Source organism: Muscardinus avellanarius (assembly GCF_963383645.1).
Source record: "Muscardinus avellanarius genome assembly, chromosome: 2".
Classification (NCBI taxonomy): domain Eukaryota; kingdom Metazoa; phylum Chordata; class Mammalia; order Rodentia; family Gliridae; genus Muscardinus; species Muscardinus avellanarius.
In genome coordinates, this window is record NC_137787.1 from 66,892,965 (window position 1) to 66,911,969 (window position 19,005).

The window sequence follows — 19,005 nt, forward strand, 5'->3', positions numbered from 1 at the left end:
TTTGTCCTTACTCGATCTATCTACATTTAAGGGAATACAAAAACCATATTGAAACCTACCTTTGGTTTTTGTAGACCTAGCTTGATTTAGAGTTCAAATGAAATTATCAGGATCCATTTCCTAGCTGTTTCTTCTGGATCGAGGCTTCGTGTTGTGGACCCCAGCAATATCAAACTCATTCAACTCCCTGAACCCACTCACTACTGGTGACCCAGGAGGTGAAGTGTATTTGTACCATTATATTAGGTTCTTCCAGAAACCCAGGTTTGGAGGCACATGAGCCCTAGTAACTGGGTTAAGTTTGGAAATGTCATTCTTTTCTTGAAAGGGAAAGATCACATGGATGTTTGGCGTTCAGAAATATCAGATGACAACAATAGTGAACACAGTTAACTGAATTTTTCTGCTTACAGTACATCCACAGTTGAGCAGGGTGTAGTGGCACAAAATATACATAGGAGGCGGAGACTAGAAGATTGCAAGTTTGAGGACAGCCTCAACAAGTACTGAGACTCATCAACCTAGTGAAGACCCCGTTTCAAAATAAATCAAATAGGGCTGGGGGTGTAGCTTGTAGGTAGAATGCTCCTGGATTCAATCCCCATTACCACCACAAAAAAAAGAAAAAATCCAGTTAATAAGAGGGTAGACCTTTATTCATTGAAGCCAGAGGAAGGTCATGCTTTATACCACAAACTTGGCGGTATAATATTATGGACCAAAGGGAGGACTAGACATTGACAGTTTGCCTGAGCAGGAAGAAATTTTCTAGTTTCCCTTTAACCTGCAGATTAGAAAAATGAAGATTGAGTGTGTTTGACTCAGAAATGCCACCTCAAAATATATTTCTTTGACTTTGTTTTGTTTGAAAGTATCTTGCTAAATTGTCCAGGCTGGCTTCCAACTTTGAAGCCCCCTGCCTCAGCCTTCAGAGTAGCTGGAATTACACATGTGGACTATTGCACCCCACTATGATATATTTTGAGCTGGTATTCTGAGAAGCTTCAGACAGTACTACAAAGCTGTCCTATTGTAAAATTTACATCTATAAAGGAAACCTACATTAGTAAGAACCTGTATCATCAGGCAAAGGGCTTCCCAAGGCCAGCTCTTAGTTATCCGACAGACTATCTGCACAGCTACCATACATTTGTTTACTATACATTTTCCTCAGCCTCACATAACTTGTGTCACTGCCAGCACCACAACCCTTCCCAGGACTTTTTACTTTAACTAAATTGTCATGATCTTCACCCCCTGGGGTCTTGCCAACCAGGGCAGATGAACTCAGAGAGGATGTTGGAGGTTGACACCACGCTTAGAATGTTACCTATTCTGAGTGCCCATCATTTCCCCCTAAATAGCCCTTGACCCATAAAAAAGTATATATGCTCTTCACATATCTCACAGGGTTTTCTGATATACACTCTTTTGTGTGATGTCCTCATGCATGTGAAAACTTTGTGTAGCTGGGCATGGTGGCGCACACTTGTCATCCCAGCATTCTGGAAGCTGAAACCAGAGGATCACGGTTCACGGACAGCTTCAGCTACTTAGTGGGCCCTTTGCAACTTGGTGAGACGCTGTTTCAAAATTTAAAAAGACTAAGAAAAATAGGTCTGGGGCTGTAGCTTGGAGGTAGAATACCCCTGGGTTTCATCCCCAGTACCGCAAAAAAAAAAAAAAAAAAAATTGTGTGTATTTTTTTCTGTTAATCTGCTATTATTAGTAGCTTTTATAGACTCAGATATTAGGCTTTCCGAGGGTAGAAGGGAAGCCTTTCCTCCTGTTGATGTAAGATAATGACTGCTTTAAAGAAAATAAGAAAACAGTTTCTCCTGAGCCTGAATGACATGTACCGTGGAAGAGGTCACATGACCATTAAGTTAAAGATTAAAAGAAAGTCATAAATTCATTTACTAGATCCACTGATGAGAGCACGAAGGGGATGTTGCAGAAATTATCTGGAATAATTGACCCAATACCGTTTAGGGTAGAAAGAGGAAGTTTATTACACCAGTGGGCCGAAGTTGGTTAGCTCCTAACTCCTTGGTAGGCTCCGGCCCCACCACGTCAGATCCCATTTTATAGATTAGTGACTAATGGCAGAAGAAAGCAGGTGGGCTTACAGAAGTTGAAACATGACAGTTAGTGGTTGCAGGGTTGCTCGAGGAAGTTGGGTACAAGGAGGGCAAGGGAGAGAAATTCCTGAGCAGGTTACTTATCTGTGTGACCTACAAGGCCAGTTACAACCTTTACCTATCTACAGGCGGTTGCCTGAATACATGGCTCTCTGCAGGCTGCTTATCCCTAGTTACATTCTTTTGCAAGTACGGGGGGGGGGGTAATTCTCAGCCTTTCATTTTAGTAACTTTAATTATTCTACCTTGAGGGGAGACTACATCAAAGTGGGGAAATGTATGTTTTAGATATTACAGCATCCTTAGCTTTAGGGTTGGAGAATACTAGAGGTCTGCTAATTTTAGTTATATACCCCAAGAAGTTTACCTAATAATCTTGAGAATGTTAGGCCAGATACAAAAGTTAATTTAAATAGCAATTAAAGAGCCCATGATAATTTTGGCTACTAACGTACAACATACCATCTCTCCATAATGTCCTAGTCAGCTCAGGTCAAGCAATTTTCAGGACCTTTCATAGACATGCAGATTCTTCAGGGAACTTTGCACTTCCCTTTAAGGGTAAGAAAAGGTATGAACAGCTACCCATATAGGGTCATTTCCCTTTAAGAAACTTGGCCATCACTTCTTCGCGGAAGATGGAGTTAGGGCAAAATCTAGGAACCTGAACTTGTAGGAAAGTTGCAAAGGATTTTAGGAACCAGCTGTGCTGTTGGTGAGAGGAATATGGGGAGACAGAAAGTAAGATGTGCTGAGTCTCAAAGAGAATATGCATGAACCCTTGGGACACAGGGAATGCCCATCGACTCTTTTCTTTTGAAACAGGGCCTCACTAAATTGCTTCCTCAGGCCTCTAAACTGTGATCCTCTTGTCTCAGCCTTGATTGTACTAGGATTACAAGTTTGCACCACCTTGCCTGGATAAACCTTGAAATGCAAAACAAACAACTCTTGAGTAACCCACACACTGACTTGGCCCTCATCCTGGGCCTGCAACCTTGCCACAAAGTTGCATGATACCAGGGCAATGTGCAAGCACGGGGAGAACTGGCACAAAATCACTTACCTGCCCTGACTTCACCTCTAGGCCAGCTCCTGCCTACGGTCATTTTATAAGTATCAACACCCCAGACTAAGGGGCTGCCGTTTCTCTGACAGGCATGTGCTGAAATTCTTCTCAAGGACTCCACTGGCCCTAGGTGTCTCCCACTCTGGGAACTTTTCTGGTGACACTCTTCTGCTGCATGGTCAAATGTGCAAAATGTGCTGTCATGGCAAGCAAAGGGACTTATGCCATGGAGATTTATATTGATTTCTTTTGTCAGTGGGGAAATTGACTCCAAAACGCCATTATCTGGGTAATCTAGCTGGACTACTTAGAATAACTAGTTAATACCTTCTTAGCATTTCCTATCAACTCAGGACTTTTCTCAGCATTCTCTCTCTGTCTCTCTCTGTCTCTGTCTGTCTGTCTGTCTGTCTGTCTGTCTGTCTCTCTCTCTCTCTCTCTCTCTCTCTCTCTCTCTCTCTCCATATGCTGAGTTGATAGGAAATGCTAAGAAAGTGTGTGTGTGTGTGTGTGTGTGTGTGTGTATGTGTGTGTGTGTATTCTCATTTGTATTCTCGCAACCTCTAAGGTAGATGTTATCAATAATTTTGTTCTGCAAATAAGGTATCCAAGAACTGTCTTTAAGTAACTTCCTGTCACCGCTGATAAATGTAGACTTGGGATTCACACAGCTGACACCTTTCCCACCATACTGCCTTCGCCACCACATTGCCTTTCTCTACTATATTGCAGGAAACTATGCAGTGACAAAGTTCTTAAAGACCCTAAACACATTTGAATTTACATCATTTAGCTTTTGTGCTTCTATAGGAGTATAATGATTAAGATAAAGAGTAAACTATCTTGAAAGCTGGTGACTGTGTTCTGTCTAGAGCCTTAGGAAATCACTTCATTAATGTGACGAAGCAGCTACAGGTCTTAGAGTGGGCAGAGCACCTGGCCATGGAGCCCTGGGGGCTCACTGGGAAGTCTCCAGGGATACCACCCACAGTTGTTGACTTGGGTTTTAAGGGAATGGAGGAGGGATGGGTATTCACCTGTTCATTCTCTCTGAAAAAGGTAGCTGCCCTGCTCTGCTGTGTCCTCACACTCTGGTCCAAGTCTGAGTGTCACCTCATCCCAAAGGCCCCAGGACCATCTTCCTTGGATACCTTCTTTCTATGTGACATTGCAAAGGGCAATAGATGTGTTGTTTCCATTCCTTTTTATTATTTTTTTCTGGTGCTGGAGATTGAACCTAGGGGCATTCTAACCTTGAGCTACACGCCTAGCTCTATTATTTATTTTTAAGACAGGGTCTCACTAGGTCATTGAGCCCATTCTAACACACTTCTCTTGTTCCCAGTCATGCTAATTTCCCCTGAAGGTTGGGAAGGAGGAACAACTAAACCATGTATAAGTTACTAATTAGTTAAAGGCTTATTATACTCTACAATAAAATTTACCTTACCCCAAACTGAATATTGTTACTTTTTGATGGATTGTAGTCACTTAAAGTGATTAAAATGCCTTTTGTCATTATGAATATTCATTATTATGGGTAATTTAAAATGCAAAAAAATGAAATTAGTAGATCTTTCTGGTTGATAGTATGATGGATATATTAGCTTTTACTCTTCTAGCAAGGTGATAAAGTAGAATAACATCTTCTGTGTGTTCAGGGAAATCTGGCTCGGCTTCTATGGCCTATATTTCAGGTTGTTAATGGTGCTAAAAACTTACTGACATATGAAACTGCTTAGTGAAGTATAATTATGAAAGCCTAATTAATAGTTTTAGAGTATTAATATTAAACTTATTTTATTCTATATAGAAGACTTGGGCACATCATTAATCATCATATACGTTTAATTTTATTCTAAATCTAAGAGATGCCATTCCATCCATCCAACCAGAAAATTCTTGCCCTAAAAGGTATTCAGTAAGTATGTTATGCCAAGTTATATCTATATTTTATCTAGTTTAAGACTGTAGTGTGTGTCTGTCTCTCTCTCTCTCTCTCTCTCTCTCTCTCTCTCTTCTCTCTTCTTCTCCTCCTCCTCTTCCTCCTTTTCCTTCTTCTTTCCTCTTTCCTCTCTTCTCTCTTCCCCTAGTACTGAGGATTGAATCTAGGAGCATTCTACCTCTGAGCCACACCTCTGGTTCTTTTTATTTTTTATTCTGATCTCACTAAGTTGCTGAGACTGGCTTCAAACCTGTGATCCTCCTGCCTCAGGCTCCAGAGTAGCTGAGGTTACAGGTATTTGCCACTATTCCCAGCCCCTGTAGTATTTCTTTGAAAGCTAAAAATTATAGCTGGGAGCAATGGCACAGGCCTGCAATCCTAGTAGTTGAGAGGCTGGGGTAGGAGGAACACAGATTCAAAGCCAGCCTTAGCAACTTAGCAAGGACTTCAGCAACTTAGCAAAAATCTCAGCAACTTAGTGAGATTCAGTTTCAACATAAAGAGTAATAAAAGGGCCGTGGGTGTGGCTCAGAGAGGAATGCTCCTGAAATCAATACCCAGTTCAACAACAAAATTATATGTTACAAACTAGATGCAGTGGCACATGGCTGTAGTCCCAGTACTTGGGAGTAGGATCTCAAGTTTAAGGACATCCTTGGCTACTTAAGATTTTGTTGCAGAAATAAAAATGAAAAAGGGTTGGAGTGCGACTCAGTGGTAGAGCACCCTTGGGTTCAGTTCCAAGTAGCACAAATAAAATATTATATGTTATAGATACACCAACATTCAAAAGCAAGAAGAGCATTTACATTTTCACAAGGCACACCTGATTTATGAAAAAGGCAAGACCCCCCCGCCTCAGTTCCTGGTGCTTAGTCTACTGTCTCATGATCTAGGGCATCTCCCTGATGTCTTGCTTGCCTGTCACTATTCTTGTTGGACTCCATCTGTGTTCTTCCTCACCTCCTAGGCATTGCTTGACACCTCATCAGCTATTTATTTGGCATCTAAATCTTAATTGCTGTCATGCTACCAGAACATGCTGTTGATTTTTTGTGTGTGTGTCTGTGAGTCTGGGGGTGGACCTCAGAGGCTTTCTACCTCCGGGCTATACTCCCAACCCTATTTTATACTTTATTTGGAAACAGGGTCTCACTAAGTTGCTGAGAGCCTCACTAAGTTGCTGAGGCTGGCTTCAAACATGTGTGATCCTCCTGTCTCAGCCTCCCAAGTACTGGGATTACAAGCATGCACTGCCACGCCCAGCTATTGATGAATTTTAACTGTGACTTCAGACAAGAAACCCACCCTGGATTTTGTTATACCAGGGGTTGTACTGGATTATCTCTAGGGCTTCTTAAAATTCAAATACTCTAATGCCAGGAGTGGTGACACAGGCCTATAGTCCTAGTATTTGATTATGCCGAGTCAGGAGGATCACAGGCATGAGGTATCAGCAGTTTAGCGAGACCAGCAGCAAATTAGCAAGGCCCCGTTTCAAAATTAAAAATAAATAAAGTGGGTGTGATGTTGCATGCTTATAATCCCATTACTTGGAATATTACGACAGAAGCATCCCAAGTTCATGGCCAGCCTCAGCTACTTGCTGAGGCCCTTGGCAACTTAGAGAGACCCTGTTACAAAATAAAGAATAAAAAATAGGGTTGGGGATATATCTCAGAATAGAATGACCCTGGGTCCAATCCAGAGTATGGTAAAAAAATTAAAAATAAAAATGAATAAGAAGGGCTGGAAATGTAGCTTGAAGGTAGAACTTCCCTTGGTTCAGTTCCCAGTATCAAAAAATTGGAAGAAAAATAAACCTCCCCTTTCTTTTCTACCTTCCACAATCCATTTTTTATCTGATTCTGTTTCCAGCAAATAACCATGTGTGCAAAGTGCTGTGACATTCAGGTAGGAATCTACCACCCATGTGAAAAGGAAATTTTGCAGGTGTGGTGACACACACCTGTAATTCCAGTACTTGGAAGGCTGAGAAAGGAGGGTCACTGGTTCAAGACCAGCCTCGGCAAGACCTTGTTTCAAAACAAAAAATAGAAAGGGCCAGAGGTATAGCTCAGAAGTAGAATGCCCTTGTGCTCACAATCAATCAGTCAATAATATAAAGAAAAGGATATAAAGGAAAAGATAATAGCATTTTATCTTTATTTGCTGAACACTGCATAGTTCTGGAGTGCGGCAGTGCGCTCAGTCCTGTTTTATGCCTGGGTAGCTGTGCTCCCAGCTGTTGACGGCAACTCTTCCACATAAGAAGCAGGAAAATGACCTTTTTTCCCATTTAAAGATCCAAACCACCATCCTTCTTCTTTCTTCTCATGTACAGTCACAATGTCTCCTATGAAAACACACATTTAGTTAGACAAAAGGGTCTCTGCAGCATAAGCATCGCCAGAGCCTGAGGAGTTCAAGGAGTTATAAGGAGATTCAACATGCAAGGGGTTGCTTGGCAGCCTCGTTTTCTGCATTTGACTCAGACAAAGGAAAATGTACCAAACATCTTCGCATGAAGGAGGCACAATCCAGCGAATACTAAAGAGAGTGAAATAATGAACAGAGTCGTGAAGTAGTTTGCTTAAAAGCAGAATCAAGCGTGAGCCCATGCTGCCTGACTCACTTTGTATATAGTGATGGTGTTGGACCTTAAAGGGTTTCATATGTTGGTGGCCATGACAGCTTGGTATGTTGACTCCTATATTCATGATTAACAGTTTTTCTTAAAAGACAGTTTTTCTCCACTACACCTGGCTTCACAGTTCAAAAATTTAACGGCTTTGTACAGAAATGTAATTACCATTCATCAACTTAGATAACTTCAATAAAACATCAGTTGGAAGAAAACACTTATTTTAATTGAAACTCTAAGCTACACCGAACCCCAGACCTTTTTTTAATTTTTATTTGAAAGTCTTGTTAAGTTGCTGAAGACTTTGCTAAGTTGCTGGGGTTGGCCCCAAACTTCTGTTCTTCCTTTATCAGACTCTCAAGTACTAGGATTATAGGTGCGCACCACCACAACAAAAATACTTTTTGTTTTAAAGTAATGATTCTGGTAAATAAGAATTGCTAAGAAACATAGCTCTTGCCCAATACTCTATTAGTTCTTTTAAAAATATTACTGTGATATTAATAACTCTGAAGCTTAACCTGGTTCCCCAGGTCCTTTGGCTAGCCTCTGTCTTGCCAACAGGTTCTTTCTCTCTGGCTGCTTCCTTAGATGTTGAAGTAGGAACATCCACTTTCTTTAAGACCCAAGATCTACTTCTTTTGCATTATTCTAGGTAATATTTCAGTCTTTCTTTCACTCCTCTCCCCAGCAGTTTCCTTCTGAATGTGAGAAGACTGTCAACCCCCTTTTATCTTTAGTCATAAGTCACTATTCTTCTAGAAGATCATTCTCAATGACAGCTCTCCCTCTAATGCGTTCTCTCAGGTCAGTTTGACCAGACCTACTCACAGGAATTCAAACAAATGATCTGAAATTGTACTGACAGCTTTCCTACGCCTACAGTGTCGTTTCATTGAAAGAACGTACTTAGAGTATAAAGCATAAAAAAGCTTTGCAACTAACCAAGAACTGAAAACAAGTAAGATAATTAAGTAATTGTGAATTCTGTAACTCAGGACCCCTGAGTTCGAGGTGGCATCTGGGAAATGTGATTTTTATTCACAGAGAAGGAAAAGTAATTGCCTGGAGAAATGTGACTGGCACACTGAAATGGAACTACCTGCGAAGTAATGGCAGGTACGTGATGTCCCTGTTGCTTGGCTGAAAAATCCATCTTGATTTTCTCCTGGCTCTGAGAGCCATAGCCTGGTCATGAATAATAAACTTTCTCCCAAACACAGCTCTTTGTCACAAGCCCTTCCATCTTCACATCACAACATGCCCCTAAACATCCAAACGTGGACGCATAAAGCAAGTTGAGGCTGGAGACTCGTTATTGTTTAATCATGCTGAGGTTTGTATAACCCACAATACAATGCCTCTCCTTGTTGAATAAAAATCTGTGACACAAAGACTGATCATTAAACACTCTTGAGAGATAAATGCGGCAAACATTAAGCCAGGAGTCGGCTGACTGGGGTTCTAGAACTTGGTCTTACACTAAGTCATGAACAGAAATCACTTCACATTCCTGAAGAGCTGGCATCTAGAAGGTGAAGGAGGAGCTGCCTCCCTAACGACCTCCCAATACTGATTTTCTGCCCCAGCGTAGCACTGGAATCCAGGACATGACTGAGTTTCCGAGTTCAAATCTCGTGCTGATGCCGCCTGTGACTTTAGTCAAAGTAGCTCATCTTTCTGTGACCCAGACGTCTCAGCTACAAAACAGAGATAAATAACAATACCTTCCTCAAAGGGTTTTTGACTATGTAATTGAATAATATGCTTGCAATGATATCTGGCATGTAGAAGCCCAGAATAACTGTTAGCCGTTGCCATTATGAGTTTTAATTTTTCATGTGCTTTATCTTCTAAGAAGGGCAATTGTAAACTTCAACTGATTTGACATTGGTAGTTAAGGCTGCTGTGCTAAGACAGGACTTTATTCACACTAAAGACCTCAGCATGGGAAGGCAATTAAAATATTTGAAAGTGATTCTTACCTTTTTCCAAATTCAGCTCATCATCTTGCCTGGCTTGAAAAGAATATAAGGCCTTGCAAAGACTGTTGCCGAGGTGGACCACGCCAGAGGCTAAAAGTTGGATTAAGTTGTAATTACTATGCTGTGTCAGTAGGCAAAATGAATACGGTCAGCAGCTCTGGATATTTAACAGTGTGATGCAGAGTTTAAACCTATTGAGATTCTCTCAAAATAAAAGCTCATAATTTTACCAACCATTCTTTGAATAAGCATTTAAGATATATCTGCTATGTATATAGACAGCATTTACTATATAACCAAAAATCATTGTTACAATATAGGAAATAGTATGTATGGAAAAAGATTTATTGTCATTATAACAATAAAGATGACACTTAAAAATTATTTGTTTTCTACATGAGCTTAGTCAATATCATTATATAATAATGTGTGGAAGTTGTGTGCCTGTTGGGGAAAACACACAAGTTTTGCCATTCAGGTAGAGATGGTGGATATTTGTAGCATGTAGGCACAGTATTGAGGATTGGACCCAGGGCATTCTACCTCTGAGCTACATCCCAAACCTACTTTATTATTATTTTTTTATTTTGAACCAGGGTCTCACTAACTTGCTGAGGGCCTTGCTAAATTGCTGAAGCTGGTCTGGAACCTGTGATCCTTCTTTCTCAGATCCCATGTACACCGGGATTATAGGAGTGCACCACCATATCTGGATAGCATGTGTTTCTTATCATCATCCCATGGTGCTTATGGAACTGTTTCTTCAACAATGCAGTGGTGACTTTTTGATATATTATGTAGCCAGGCATAATGGTACATTCCTGTAATCCCAATACTTGTGAGTCTGAGACAGGAGGATTTCAGGTTCATTCTGCCTCAACAGCATAATGAGACTCTCTGCAATCTAGGGAGACCCTGTTTCAAAACAAAAAATAAAAAGAGAAGTGGGTATGGCTCAGAGGTACCCTGGCTGTGTTCAATCCCAAGTATTACCCAAAAATGGAAAGAAATTAAAAATACAATAATATATTTTACAAACCATAGTTCTCTGGGCTTTATTGAAACTCTTTTGTCAATTTCTAATCAAGAAGGCTGAGTGTTGAGAATATGGTATGTAGTTGAGCAATGAGGGAAAATGTGTGTGTGTGTGTGTGTGTTTGTGTGTGTGTGTGTGTGTGTGTGTGTGTGAGAGAGAGGGGGGGGGTGTGAGAGAGTGGACAGTCTCAGGTGGCTGAATAAAGGAGGTGGGTAGGTCATACATTCTGAGCCCAAGTGTGTCACTGGCAAACTACTGGGATCATCATGTTTCTTATAGAAAGGGCAGGATTTATCTGGACCTTGAGAGGAAACTGTGGAAACAGAGCTGCCAAGCTCCTTGAAATGGAGTAGGACTGATTGCAGACTAAGCCCAGTGGACACCACCCTTCTTACATCTGCAGTGACTCCCTGTTGTATTTTTTTGGGGCGGGGGGGTTGGTGGTACTGGGATTCCTGGAAACCCTTCTACTGGGCTACACCCGAACAGGGTCTCTTAAGCCAGTGAGGCTGGCTTCGAACCAGCGCGATCCTCCTTTCTCCGCCTCCCAAGTTCGGGGATTACAAGCGTGCGCCACCACGCCCAGCCTCCCTGGTGTTATTAAATGCTTTCTTCAGTCCTCACTCTTCTTAACTCCCTCTGACCTCTTGTATTACATCTGTTCATAAAGCTGCAGATTCTGAAAAAATTAATCATCTCAATTGAAATGCAAATGTATTTGAGCAAATATAGGTCAATGTGGTTCTGAAAATAATATTTAAATGTAGCAACATGCTTTATCAAGAGGGCTCATCCCCAAATTATTCTGGGTACTGGATCACCTGAAAACGAAGAACTTGGGTTGCTCTGCCCTTCAGAAGATGTCCTGCTCACCACATTCTCTAATCTCTTCGTCAAGAAAGGCCGAGATATTTTTACATAAGTATGAGCATGCTCCTGTTCAGAAAGTTTTAAAAAGTCATTTTAAACATTTCTATTATCATAAGTATTCATGAAAAGTGACTCTTGGGAATTTGTCTTATAAATTGGGTATATAAGTAAATTATTCAATACATTCCCCGAATCTACCATGTTTAAGCTTTCTCGTGTCAAAAGGCTTAATATCTTCAGAATTAGACAATTACTATATTTGATAGCCTGTGTTTTTCATTTTGACCTATATTTCTAGGCCAAATAATAACATTCATAGCATTACTTCTACAAACCCAACTTTAATGGGCTTTAATGCAAGTGAAACTATTATGACTGTCTAAATGACTGAGACTACTGGCAAGTTCTTTAATCTCTTAGGAAGAATCCTATCCCTTCATCGCAAGATGGTTACAGCTCTTTTTTTCTAACTTGTTAACAGAAAACATCCACAAGCAGTAGCTACCCGTGTACATTGACGAACTCATCATCATATCCCAAAATACATGTGTGAATGAATTTTTAAATTTGTTCTCATGCACTATCCACATCAACTACTATGTTAAACTATGCACTATGCACATCTAAACTGTGTTAAAATGAGACTAATGGATGTCACAAAATCTTACACTCTAGGTCTGTATGAATCCTGAATTTTCAACTATTTGTTTTTTATGGTATTGGAAATTGAACCTAGGGGCATTCTGCCTCTGAGCTACACCCCCGGCCCTATATTTTATTCTTTATCTTGAAACAGGGTCTCACTAAGTCACAGAGGGCCTCACTAAGTAGCTGAGGCTGGCTGCAAACCTGTAATCATCCTGTCTCAGCCTCCCAAGAACTGGGATTACACATGTGCGCCACCACACCCAGCAATTTTCAATTATTTTAATAGAAACTTTATTAGAAAAGCACATTCCAATTCTAAAGGAAAGGTAGAAGCAGGGAGAAGAAACCCAAAATGTTTTTTATTCCTGATAGAAATTTAGTTTACAAATAATGGATTCCATTGTATGTAGCTTAGTGTGCTCATGAAGAATAAAAATAAATTTATTTTTTAAATTCTGCAAAAAGAATTTGGGACATAAAGCACACATAACTCATACCAGCTTTTCTTTCTTTCTTTCTTTCTTTCTTTCTTTCTTTCTTTCTTTCTTTCTTTCTTTCTTTCTTTCTTTTTTTGCCTCAGTTCTAACTTAAGCCATTTCACCCAGCAAAAAATTACAACCAATCTTTCCCATGTTACCTTTTCTTTCCACTTGAAGATGGAGGCACTACAGGGGTGGCTGGGCTTAGGTCTTTGCTCAAGTTCTGCTAGTATTGATGACAATTTATAGGAGTTTGCTTGCAGAAGGTCTAGCTTCAGATTGTTCTGTGGATTTATCATTTGGCCATGTGAGTAAATTTAAAGAAAATGAGGCACAGCTGGATGGATAAAGGGATATCAGAATAATTCTCACAGTAACAATAGAAAGGCACACATTCAACTCATGTACAGATATGCACCAAAAATGTTGAAGAAAAAAAGATCTGAGGGTTGTGGATGGAGCTTGATGGTAAAGCAATAATTGTCTGTCATGCATGTGGCCCTGGGTTCCATCCCCAGAACTGCAGAGAGAGAGAGAGAGAGAGAGAGAGAGAGAGAGAGAGAGAGAGAGAGAGAGAGAGAGAGAGAGAGAACCATGCAGAAGGAATCACAATACCTGACTTTAAACTATAGTGCAAAGCCAAAGGAATAAAAACATCATGGTATTGGCACAAAAACAGATACATAGACCAATGTAGCAGAATAGAAGACTCAGAAACAAATCCATACATTTCCAGCCAATTGATTTTTGACAAAGGGGCCAAAAACATACACTGGAAAAAAGATAGCTTCTTCAAGAAATGGTGTTGGCAAAAATGGTTAACCATATGCAGAAAAATGGAAATAAATGTCACTTTCTAACCCTGCACAAAAGTCAATTCAAGCTGAATCAAAGACTTGGAAATCAGATCAGAAATCTTGTAGCTCCTTAAAGAGGGCATAAATACAAGACTGCAACACATAGGCACAGATAAACACTTTCTCAACAAGACCTCAAAGAAGAGCTTCTGTTCAGCAAAAGAAACTGTCAAGAACCTCAACCAAGAGCCAACAGAATGGGAGAAGATTTTTGCCACCTACTCCACCAACAGAGGACTAATAACTAGAATATACAGAGAACTCAAGGAACTCAGTACTAAGAAAACAAATAACCCAATCAAAAAATGGGCAAGGGAACTAAATAGACACTTCACGAAAGAAGAAATTCAAATGGCCAATAAATGCATGGAAAAAATGTTCAACATCATTAGCAATCAGAGAGATGCAAATCAAAACTACCCTGAGATTTCACCTAACTCCAACTAGAATGGCAATTATTCAAAACACAACAAATGCTAGCGAGGATGTGGAGGAGTGAGAACTCTAATACATTGTTGGTGGAATTGCAAATTAGTGCAACCACTTTGGAAAACTGTATGGAGGATCCTCAGAAGAATGGGAATGAACTTACCATATGATCCAGCAATACCACTTCTGGGTATCTACCCAAAAGAATGGAAACCAAACTACTAAACTAATGCACGGGTATCTATGTTCTTAACTGCACAATTCGCCATTGCCAAACTATGGAACCAGCCAAGATGTCCATCAACAGATGAATGGATTACAAAACAATGGGATATGTACACAATGGAATTGTACTCAGCCATAAAGAAAAACACAGTTATGTCATTTACAGGGAAATAAATGGAAGTGGAGGACATTATGCTAAGTGAGATTAGTCAGTCACAAAAAATAAAAAATCGAACGTCCTCCCTAGTATGTGGAAACTAGGGAGAAAATAGGTCAGAGGAGAAACTCTAGAAGAAGGAGAAACTATAGATGAGCAAATAAGCTGATCTAACTGAGGGGATGGGAGGGGAAAGAGGGATATTCCCTAATGAACATGATCACATTCATGAACATATCAAAGTCAGTCACTAAGCCAAACATGAGGAGGAGGGAGGGGGAGGGAATGAGAAGGTAATTGGGGAGGGCTAAATGAGTGATGTGTGCATGGATGCCTCTACCATCATTTACCCCATTAAGACATATGACTACAATGCACCAATAAAAAATTTGAAAAAGTAGGTGAATGTATCTGTAATTTTGTAAATAGGGTAAGGAAACCTTTTTAGACACATTACTCAGTATCTGTGGCAATGAATAAATAGCTTTATACAATTTTCTGCTGAGGAACAAGAAAGGAATAATCAGTGTTGATCGCAGAAAGGAGACTTTTGGTGGCTGTGAGGGAGGGCAGTGAGCTGTAGGTCAATATTTTAATAGAACTGAATAAACACCAGGAGGCTCAAAACAGAATGTAAGGTTCTTTTCTTTTCTCCTCTCTTCTTTTAAGAGCTAGGGTCTTATATTCCCCAGAAACTTTGTAGTAATACTTCTCAAAAATGGAAAGAATAGTTGAGTAGTTGAGTATAAAAATAAAGAAGGAAGTTAATGATAAACTGTTTAAAGATAAGCAGGAAAAGATACTCTTCGTGTTCTTGATTTGACCTTGCACTAAAACTTTATAATTATTCCTTTATCAGGCTGTGTTTGGTCAGGGGAAGTCAGATAGCAGACTCTAAACATGGAAGGATGCTGCTTATAGAACCCCTCCTCACCATTATCTCTCTGTTCTCTGTCTCCAGCATCCCTGCTAGGGGGTGGCATCCACTGAGAGAAAGCCTCCAATTGACAGGGACGGTCTCTAATCCTTGGTGCAATATACCGCCTTGTGGGGAGGCTTATCTAGAATGAAACAAGGGCTCCCTGTGCATCTACCACCAGGCCCAGTTATGATACATTGGAAAGTATCAGAGAATGACGTACACGTGACACTCCTTCTAGTATCTGAAGACAACATCGATTCTAAATGCCTCCAGTTTCTAAGATAATTGTTTATGTAACATGCCTTGTCAACATTCTTTTTTTGGTACTGAAGATTGAACCCAGGAGCATTCTACCTCTAAGCTATACCCCCAGCTTTTATTTTATTTTATTTTGACATAGGATCTTTCAAAATAGATTGCTAGATTGCTGAGGCTGGTCTTGAACCTGCCTCAGCCACCCAAGTACTCAGATTATAGGTATCCGCCACCATGCCCAGTGGAAAAGAGCATTTTAAAAATGACGATGCTCCCCAACCCATGATAAGATTCTGTACCAATAAACCCAATGTGACATGGAAATATTGAGAGCCAAAGATGCATCTTCTACACCTAACCTACCGAGGCACCTGCTTAGCCCAGCCTACTGTACCCATGCTGGGCACGCCTGGGCCAGACTGCAGTTGGGCAGAACCATCAGACTCAAAGCCTATATTATAATAAAGTGTTGAATATCACATGTATCAAAAACTGTACTGAAAGCCAGGCATGGTGATGCGTGCTTGTAATCCCAGTACTTGGGAGGCTGAGACAGGAGGATTGGAGGTTCTTGGACAGCCTCAGTTACTTGGGCTCTGCACAACTTAGTGAGATCCTGTTTCAAAAAAAAAAAATGTTGGGCTGAGGGTGTAACTCTGAGGTAGAATGCTCCTGGGTTCAATCCCCTGGGTTCAAGGAAAAAAAAAAAAAAGCTGTACTGAAAATGAGAAACAGAGCTGTTGTGTGGGCATCTTTCCTACCTTTGTGAAGTTGAAAGATCCTAAGATAACCATCCTACGTCGGGGACTCTCTGCACTGCCTTTTGAGGTCCTTCTCTGAGCACTGTTCTAGCACTTCCTTCCTTCCTCCTTCCCTTCCTTCCTTCCATCTTTCCTTCTTTCCTTCCTTCCGGTCTCTCTTCCTCCCTTCCTTCCTGCTTTCCTGTACCAGGGCTTGAACTCAGGGCATTCTACCTCTCAGCCACACACACCCCAGCCCTAATTTATTTTTTATTTTGAAAGAGGCTCTCACTGAGTTGTTGAAAATATCGTTAAGAGCCGGGCGTGGTGGCGCATGCTTGTAATCCTAGAGCTCGGGAGGCTGAGCCAGGAGGATCGCACAGGTTCAAAGCCAGCCTCAGCTACTTAGTGAGGCTTTCAGGAACTTAGCGAGACCCTGTTTCCAAATAAATTATAAAATAGGGCTGGGGGTATAGCCCAGAGGTAGAAAGCCCCTGGTTTCCACCCACCCAGTAACATACACACACACACACACACACACACACACACACACACACACACAAACACACACAATATATATATATATATATATATATATATATATATATATATATATATGTTGCTGAGGCTAGTCTAGAACCTATGATTCCCCCTGTCTCAGCTTCCTAAATACTGGATTACAGGTATGCATGACCACACCCAGCCTGTGCTAGCATATGTGTGTGTGTGTGTGTGTGAGAGAGAGAGAGATAATGGAGATTGAACTCAGGGTTCTTCTACCTCTGAGCTACATCCCCAGCCATATTTTATTTTTTAGAAGAAGGGTCTAAGTTGCTGAGTTGCTGAGGCTGGCCTCAAACCTGCGATCCTCCTGTCTCAGTCTCCCATACTATTTCATCCTCACAAAAACTCCATGAGGTAAGTACCAATATTCCCATTTCACACACAAGAAAACTAAAGTTGCCCCAGGTTCCTTCACCCGGCAGAGCTAACTCCAAACACAGGCCTTTGTGAATACAAACCCTGTGTTTCCAGTCACTTTTTCAACTGGGTTAAAGTGCACATGGTTTCATTAAAGAATGAATCTATTTTGGAGAATTCTATTTTAGACACAATTGTTTTTTCTGAGTGTCCGGACACTAAAGCAAACATTTCTAGGTAGGTGGATTTTTCCAGACCCCTCAAGCTGGCCCTGGAAGCTCCTGACCACATCATTCTAATGTCACCAGAAAGGAAAGGCAAGCAGAGTAAATGGGATGGAAAAGGAGTGCTCTAAAAATAACCCTTTCATCACTACATGTGCTAGGCAAGTATTTACCTCGTCCATTAGCGCTGCTGTGTCTTTCTGGCTCTTTGCATCGGAGAAGGAGGAGTTGCTGGAGTACGTGTTAAGCAGGCGTTGCAGGCCTGAAAAATGTAACGTCCTGTAGGTCATCTTTGTTCTCTGGGGGGTATAGCTGGGAGCTGGGTCCCCTCAAAGGGGGCCTGAACCTACAGGCAATACTAGAAGTACTTCCTTAGTGACTGGGGGAGTTTCTGACTGTGATCGTTACTGAGTTTTACTGAATGAATAATGATAAATAAACTGACTGCTCATTTACCTTTTCCTTTGTTTAGTGAAGTTTAAGAAATATCGGTGTTTAAAATATCTTGATGGTTATTTATTTTTATTCATTTATTTTTGGTACTAGGGACTGAACCCAGGGATATTCCACCTCTGAGTTACAACTCCAGTCCTCTTTTTAAAATCTTACATTTTGAAATAGGGTCTCACTAAGTTACTGAGACTGACCTCAAACCTGCAATCTTCCTCCTGTCTCAGCCTCCCAAGTACTGGGATTATAAGAGTGAGCCACCACACCTGGCTTAATTGTTATTTTTTTGAGATGAGATTTCGAATTCCTTTGGTTGCCCCATTCCAGTAATTCTTTCTTTTTTCTCTTTTTTTCTTTGGGGTACTGGGGACGGAACCCAAGGGCTTTTTATCTCTGAGCTACACCCCTCAGCCCTATTTTTTATTCTTTATTTTGAAACAGGGTCTTACTGAGTTGCAAAGGGCCTCACTAAGTAGTAGCTGAGGCCTTCCGTGAACCGCGATGCTCCTGTCTCAGCCTCCCAAATGCTGGGATTACAAGCATGCGCCACCACGCCCGGCACAGTAATTCTTCACATTTGCACAATGTTGGGCTCCTCAGAATTCTATTTACATTTCTAAGTGTTTTCTGTCCTGGATTTTCTATGCGCATTAAATTGCAATGAGCTTCATGGTTGGTGTAAACAAGTTAGACATATTAGAATTTTTATTATTTGTGCCACTTTGGAGCGGCTTCACATTCTAACAAGCCTAGCTGCTGAAGATGAGATCTGGGTGATTTTTACATTAATTTGAAAGTTAATAAAAAGAGAGAAAGAAAAATAAACCCCATAAACCCTGAGTGCAGTAGTAGATTTACCGTGTGGGTTTTTGTTGTTGTTGTTTGTTTTGTTGTTTTGTTGGCACTAGAGATTGAACCCAGAGGCATTCTACCTCCAAGCTACATCCCCAGCCCTTTTTAAAAATTTTATGTTTTGGAAACAGGCTCTCACTAAGTTGCTGACAGCCT

The 19,005-nt window shown here is 40.8% G+C and overlaps 1 protein-coding gene across 1 annotated transcript in view; it reads right to left on the bottom strand.

Annotated features, from left to right (window-relative positions):
* Nucleotides 1–7,374: 7,374 nt before the first annotated feature.
* The window catches only part of NOSTRIN (nitric oxide synthase trafficking), a gene marked incomplete at its 3' end in the record, with an annotated part of 43,813 nt that continues 32,182 nt past the window's right edge, over nucleotides 7,375–19,005 (bottom strand). Inside the window, exons 9-13 of the mRNA XM_080689628.1 lie at nucleotides 17,721–17,809; nucleotides 12,976–13,101; nucleotides 11,642–11,756; nucleotides 9,785–9,874; nucleotides 7,375–7,511 (exon numbers count right to left, since the gene is read on the bottom strand). Coding sequence (XP_080545754.1) covers nucleotides 7,375–7,511; nucleotides 9,785–9,874; nucleotides 11,642–11,756; nucleotides 12,976–13,101; nucleotides 17,721–17,809 — 557 coding nt within the window. The remainder of the gene's footprint in view (nucleotides 7,512–9,784; nucleotides 9,875–11,641; nucleotides 11,757–12,975; nucleotides 13,102–17,720; nucleotides 17,810–19,005) is intronic.